This window comes from Cyprinodon variegatus, unplaced genomic scaffold (genome assembly GCF_000732505.1).
Source record: "Cyprinodon variegatus isolate N-32 unplaced genomic scaffold, C_variegatus-1.0 Scaffold1247, whole genome shotgun sequence".
Lineage (NCBI taxonomy): Eukaryota > Metazoa > Chordata > Actinopteri > Cyprinodontiformes > Cyprinodontidae > Cyprinodon > Cyprinodon variegatus.
The window spans coordinates 124,569-131,774 of record NW_015151700.1 but is presented as its reverse complement, the minus strand read 5'-3'; the positions used below and the strand labels follow the sequence as shown (position 1 = coordinate 131,774).

Genomic DNA, 7,206 nt, shown 5'->3' with positions numbered 1-7,206 from the left:
TTTTATTTACTGAATTATAAAGAAGTAAGGCAATCCTGAGACATTGAATAAATGTAAGTTAAAGTCCCAGGAATCACATCTGCTGTCTACACCTGCAAAAAGTATGAAGCATCTAACATAAGAAAAAAAGACTATGATTCATGAAAATTAGATTACATTATTGTAACAATTGAATGCACCTTAGAAAAAAAAAGATTAATAACGAAACTAATATTGTCTTGTTGACTTGGCAAAAATCCACAGGCAAAAACCCAAAGGAAAAATGTAAAACAATACATATATTGTATTTGTCAATGATTTGTATATATTTCTTTGCATGACAGTGAAGTTTTAGAAAACCTGCATTTCTTGTTTACTTTTTCATAAAGAGCCCGAACATTCCAACAGTCTCCAAGTAAAAGAAAAAAAAATTATAAAAGAAAATATATCATTTACCTTGAGTATAAGGATGAGGCACCTTAAATATTTTTTCAATGACTACTAATGGCCTAACGGGTTTATATACTCCCTTGATTTGGATTCTGTCTAAAACATTTAATGATTTTTCAGATGTTTAATCGGTGAGCTCTGTATTATTTTCTCTCATATTAAAAGCATCTTTTAGGCCTTTTAGAGCTTGTTCTTTAGTGATGTTCTTCCAGGCCACTGGAATGTCTGCTGGTTTGGCCTTGTACATTTTAGCAAATCTATCATTATATTTTACCAGGACGTACTTCCAGTAGTCTGATGCCTCAATGGTGGAGTCTGGAGGAATTTTCCAGTTTGGATAAATCTTCATGTACTTCTTATTGGGATGATATTTCCAGTCAGTGTCTGTATTTCTAAAACGCTGTTCACTGTTCACACTAGTTGTACAGAGTGTCTCCACCAGTTTATCATTAGTTTCATACCTATATCCACCAAGACCTTTTGGTCGATGAACAGCTGCTTGATGCTGCAGATGTTGTTTGCCTCCTGCATCACAGGGAACTTTACAAAAAGGGCATTGTCTCCCACATCCAAACACTTTCCTGAAAAGCTCATCTTGTGGTTTAACTGAGAGTTTGCTGATTGTGTCAGCAACGTCATCAGAGCGTGAAAATTCCTCCTGAAACTGTTTTCTGAGCTCTTTAACAAAGGTCAATAGACTGTCAGCAAACTCTAGAGTTTTGATATTGACTGGAAATAGAGTGGTTTTTTCAGCCTCTACTGAAAATGATATATCTTTTACTAAATATTTTTGCATTCTGCTGAAAAACTCTGCAATGTTTTCTGTGGTTTTCGAGAGCAGGGCACCTTCCTTTGCTTTTGAAGCAAGCTTGATTGCTTCTGTGATTTTGTTGACAATGATCTCCAAATTCTTTTTCTTTAGTTTGATCAAAGTCTCATCCTCAGACATCTTTTGCAGGATGTGTTGAAAAATCCAGTTTTTAATATAAAGTTCAAAATTAGAAATATACTTTTCAAAACCTTCAAAGTTATCTTCCTGCAATAGCTGTTTTTGAATGTTATATTTGAAAACTGAACTTGAACTGTACTCCTCTGATGCACAGTATTTCAAAATTTCGTCCACTATATCTGTTCCCAGATATCTGTTGATGAAGTCCTCCACAGCTGGTTTGAGACAAAACTTGACAAAGTCACTGGCTTTCTTTTGGCTTTGTTCAGTCTTGTTCTTTGACTGTTTGTAGTGATCAATAAAGTCTGACAAGTACTGCTTCTTGTACTTATCCAGTTGGTTTAGGGGACTGTTAACATGCAGGTATGTTTTGTGCATAGCATTAAATTTTTTCAAGGCAAAACCACAGATATGAACTTTCAGATCAACTTCAAATGTGATGGTGTAATCTTTGCAATTTTGTTTAAGTGTGGAATTAATCATGTCTAAAAGCTCCTTTACATAAAACTCGTTATAATCAGTTTTTGTCTTTGTGATTCCAATGATTTTTTGTTTGCAGGAATCAATTAGAGCATCAGCTGCTGCTTGCAAGTCTTTTTTTCTTCTTTTCCTCTGAAAATCCATAAAGCTTAATAGTTTTTTCAGGATATTCAGGTGATCTGATTTTACCTTAAAATAACATTCTTCTGTTTCTTTTAGATTATTAATTTTCTGAACATCCTCACTGATACTGCGATTTCCAAAACTTTCTCTCAATAGACGCTTTATTTGTCCAGAAATGTCCTGCGGTTCTAGTTCAGACATATTTTCCCTCACTTTTGACCAGATTTTTTCAAACTCATCTGTCAACTTTTCATCAGACAATTGATTTCCCTTAAACTCTTTAAGAAGATTTGCCACCTCTTTTTCAATTGATCTTTTGCATTCTCTCTGAATGTCCTGAACCAGTTTTGAGCTTTTTTGCACCTCATAAACACAATCTAATTTGCTCTTCATTGACCTTTGTATTTCTTTTGCAACACCTTCAATGTTTTTGAGAAAGTCTGTTTTGTATTTCTCGATAAGATTTGTGTGGACATCTTTTCTTTCGTAGTAGTCTAACACCTTCTTTCTCATAATACCTTTTTGCCCATCTATAATTTCTGAAAGCTCATCTTTTTTGGAGTCTATCAGATTAAACAGATCCTGGTCACTTTCAGTGTTAGCATTGCTGATTTCCATTTCTGCTTCTGTCCCCCGGGTTAGAATCTGTTTTCTGAACTCCCATTCCCACTGATTGAACTCTCTCCATAGGTTGTCATAGGCTTTTGCAACAAGTGTGTTTCTGAAGCTAAAAATGAAGTTTTCATATTTTACTGCTTTCCAAAGACTTTTCATCCATTCCAGGAACTCTGGGATGCGTGACTCATCTGTGTTTATGTTTTTTCTCTTTGTCATGAGAAGATTTTTCTTCAGTTCAGCAACAGCCTGACTGTAACCAGTGCTGACTGAAGCCATTGGAGGAGTCCCAAGCCAGAGTCCTGGAATGTACCAGTTGTTTTTTTCCATGTCATAGTCCAGAACATCAGTGAATAATTTGACTGAAGACTGCATTTCCATTTCAGCAGCAATTTCAGTCATTTCATTGAGGTGGTCCAACAGACATTTTCTATCAGTCATGGTCATAGAATGAGCTGAAATTCCAGCAACATTCTGATGCACAAAATGACAAACTGGCCTTTTTCCGATTTCTCTCATTCTAATGAATGCATGAACTGCAATTTGCAGAATATCTTTCATTTCTGTTGCGTTCTCCATTGCAATGTTAATGATGGTGATGTCACTTAAACCAATAACAAAGGTTGCCAGCTGGTTGTCATGTTCGTAACTGTCCTCAAGTTGAGCCATTTGAGGAGACTTTAGACCTTCTGTGTCAATGAGGACTACAAAATCATAATTTAGCACACTTTTTAAATCCTCCCCCACTGGTAATAAGATCATGTAGGCTCCTCTTGTACATCTGCCACTGCTGACTGGAAACTGAACACCAAACATGGTATTTAGTAATGTTGACTTTCCAGAACTCTGAACACCCAAAACTGTCAGCACCAATAATCTGCTCCTTCCTCCCACTAGCATGTGAACCTCATTCAGTACAGCTGAAACCCACTTTTCTGGGATGTTGGAAGCATCACCATCCAGAAGCTCTAAAGGATGTCCATCCAACACCATTTCAGCAGCTAAACGAGGGAGACGGGTGATTTCCTCTGTGGTTTCATGAGAAAATTCATAGATCAGTCCCATCTCTCTCATGTAATGCTCGATTCCTAAAGAGCTGTCAAGCAGAGTTTGACCTAATTCAGCAACAGCTTTTACATTTTCCTTCTCGTGTTCTATCTGTAACTTGTTTCTAAGCTGTGAAAAATTGATTCTTGTATAAGAATCAAGTTCGAGTTTCATCCATTTAAAGAAAAAGTCTCTCTTTTCCTTGTCATTTACAGATAAACTTTCAATAAACATCTTCATTTCATTTGATGGTTTATATTTACTTTGTTCCTTTCGGAGGGCTTCTTTTTCCTTCTGGAGCTCAGCTTTATAATCCTCCAGTGTTGAGTCATCGGCTTTATTCAACCTACATTCTTCCTTTTCTATTTTTGAGATCTTTTTCCAATTTTCTCCCTGCAAGCAAAGTTCCTGTTTTTTGTAATCAGATATGGTCTTTACCCAAATTCCTTCCATAATTCTCTCAGCTGCCTTCTTTTGTGTGTCACTCCTATGTTCATCCACAGACAGACCAAGTTCCATAGCTTTATCACTCATGTTTACAATGCTCATACAGCTAGTTAAATGAGCTGGTGATTTGTTGATGGTTGCACAGAACTTCTTTGAAAAACCTGCAATGTTTGTTTTCTGGTCTTTGGTGATCACTTGGTTTTTTGGTATGTCTAACTTTTCCACCATTGTCTTAACTGACACAGTATCTTTCATTGTATTTTTGTTTGGACTGAACACAAAGAAGAGTTTTGATTTCACATCATGTAAAGAGGTTAACATTTTTTTTTCATCTTCCTGAATTTTGTCCATGAGGACAAAGATAGCTGTTGACACTTGACTAAGAAAAGAAAACTCTGTAGGTGACTCAGAAACATCTCCTCGTAAATTAGCAAAGATTATTGGCTTTTGGAAAACGTCTTGATTTTCTCTTCCACTGGGGAGGAACCAGCTAATCTCTATTAGTCCATTTGCAATCTCTCTCTGATGTGCCCCTCCCTCCATATCCCTGTGCATAAATACATCTTTATTCTGTTGGCCATGACTCAGTATATGATTGAGCAACTGAGATTTTGATAAACTGCTGTTTTTTAGTCTAACAAAGGAGAAGAATGGTGCTTTTATTTCAGCAACACTGTCTTCTGCAAAATTCTTAGATTCAGACATCTTGGGTGTACTCCATTCTTTGACAATATCTCTCAAAGTCCAAAGCATCAGACCACTTTGACTGTTGTTGTAATGTGGCAACAGCAATGGGAAAGAAAATTGGCACATAGACATCCTAAGTGCCATTCTTTGTTGTAAGAAACTGTCAGCACAGAGGAATAGTGCCACAATTAGATCAAGATAATTAACCTTATTTTCATTGGCTTCTGCAGTAGAAGGTTGTAAGCTGAAGGGATCAAAATGTTCCTCTTCATCATCTGGTAATTCAGTGCAGCCTCTGCAATCAGCATTGATCTGTAGCAATTTTGTAAGAAAATACCGTGGTATGTCTTTTGGTGATGAAGCAGGATTATCATACATGCTGTCTTTGTTGATCAGCAGCAGAGAACGGAGAGTGAGTTTGTTGGGATGATATTTTTCCAGTCCAAGCTTGGAGAGAGTGTTAGATAACTCTGTAACAAAAGAAAAATATTATCAGGTTTAGACATGTGCATGTAACAATATTAAAATCAGGTGTACAGTATTATAATCAATGGCAGATTTAAATTCTTCTTGTCCATACTATAATAACCAGACCTCTTTAAACCATACTTGAAACCTCTCCCTGTTAATTATGTGGCCACAATATAATGGTATATATAGTATAGATGTATATTGCAGCCTTTTTTATTTCGTTTTTCAGGATAAACTAGAATTAAACCTAGCTACTTAGGTTAGTTTTAACCCAGCTATATAATGCAATGACCCCATCATAAAAAAACATGGAAAAGTCATAGAAAAATAACAATAGAATGAAACAGGTTTTGTGTTTACATGATAATTTACCTGTAGGTGAATGCTGATCCATTGTTGACAAGGACTACGTTCCTCCTTAACTTAAAAAAAACCTGAATGTAAAGAAAATTGTGAATTTGTTAAATAACCATAAAATACTATAAACAACGACAATTGCTTATAATTACATCTTGTGGACAATTGCTGTTTTAAAGTAAACAGTATCAGTATTGTTTAATATCGTTAAAAAAATTTGAGATTATAAAACAATGCATAAAAAATGTTATATGTATTTATTATGTTTATTTGTATTTTAAAATCATAAACTTACAGTACAAAAGATGTTATTTCCAAATTGAGTTAGTTTAATGTTTCAGTGTCTTATATATATTATCTTGCTGCTTCACAAAATTATGCATTAAGCGTTTTAAATGTTCTCCAACACCAACTGATGGGAAAAACTTCTTTTAACAGCAAGAAACCTCCACCAGAACCAGGCTCAGTGTGAGCGGCCATCTGCCGAGGCTAACTGGGGTTCAGAGAGACAGAAGCAGAGATACGGAAAGAAGCAGAGATACAAAAGGCAACTGTCAACCATCTCCACAGGTGGCCCCTTCCAGGAAACTTACAGCCAGGCAGACGAGAACCGAGTGTCAGGACTCCTGTCTTTGTGTTTGTGTTTCTGTGTTTTGTCTCCCTTCATCCACCAGGAGGCGCCTGGTTCTGGTCCGCCTCCTCACACACCTGCTGATGGTTTCCTCGTTAAACAGTGTTCTTAAGTTGCTGACTGCCACTACCTCGACGCCAGAGTGTTTGCCAGTTTTGGGTACTCAAGCCAAGCTGAGTTTTGCTGAGTCAAACTGAGTTTTTTTGTCAACCTGAGTTTAACTTTGTTTTTGTCTTTGCCTTTCGGCAGGAAGTCATCCTGCAAACTGGATTTCTCGGACCTTCTCTCCCTGGAAGGATCAACTGAGCTTCAGACTAAGCTGGGGTTCAAACAGGAGGTTTGGATCCACTTTCCTCAAGAGATCGTTTGAGCTTCTCACTGAGAAAGGGATTATTCTCCACTATGACCTGTTCAAGTACAGCAGGAAATCTGAGTGGCAGTCAGTTTCTCCATTCACCAACCAACAACCGCATTCTGTGTAAACCCTGTTCCGCCCTCCACCAAATCAGACAAAAACTGGAACCATGGCACACAGACAGGAGTCAAGGATTCAACAACTTCTCTGGAAACGTGAGTCGGCAACCAAATCCTCTTCTCCAAGTTCACAAGTCAAATTCCCCACTGAGCCTGAACTAACCGCTGTGTCTTCCCCTGACTATACAGTTCCAGTTGAGCAGTGTTCAGAGCAACACTTCTCCCTCTGTTTAACCTCTTCAATAAAACCCATTAAACCTTTTCCCTGGTCTTTCTGTTCGGTTTTCTGCATTTGGGACTGAACTTTGTAACATCATGACACTGAGCCAGCTCCCATGTCAGTGGATTGAATATAGAAGAGAGCCAATCCAGTTAGTTACATTAAGCGAAATAGGACTATACTGAAAAGCAGGGCGAGCTATAAATAAAGGTGTTGATGGCAACAGCAGAGCTTATATATCTCTCCAGGATTATGTCACAGCCAAACAGGAACAGA

General features: G+C 37.3%; 1 protein-coding gene across 1 annotated transcript; it reads right to left on the bottom strand.

Annotated features, from left to right (window-relative positions):
- Positions 1 to 553: 553 nt before the first annotated feature.
- On the bottom strand, positions 554 to 5,642 carry LOC107102385 (interferon-induced very large GTPase 1-like). Its single transcript, XM_015401674.1, has 4 exons — positions 5,621 to 5,642; positions 4,807 to 5,001; positions 2,500 to 4,767; positions 554 to 1,107 (listed from the first exon to the last, which is right to left on the bottom strand). Exons 1-4 carry the CDS (start codon positions 5,640 to 5,642, stop codon positions 554 to 556), a joined length of 3,039 nt encoding a protein of 1,012 aa, XP_015257160.1.
- Between the last annotated feature and the right edge of the window lie 1,564 nt (positions 5,643 to 7,206).

Excerpts from the sequence above, each read along its gene's own strand:
- LOC107102385 (XM_015401674.1), bottom strand. The coding sequence starts at position 5,642 with ATGGATCAGCATTCACCTACAG. Across the intron at positions 5,002-5,620 it reads GGATCAGCATTCACCTACAG|AAGCCAATGAAAATAAGGTT; the intron begins GTAAATTATCAT and ends CTTCTACTGCAG. Across the intron at positions 4,768-4,806 it reads AGATATTGTCAAAGAATGGA|ACAGTGTTGCTGAAATAAAA; the intron begins GTACACCCAAGA and ends ATTTTGCAGAAG.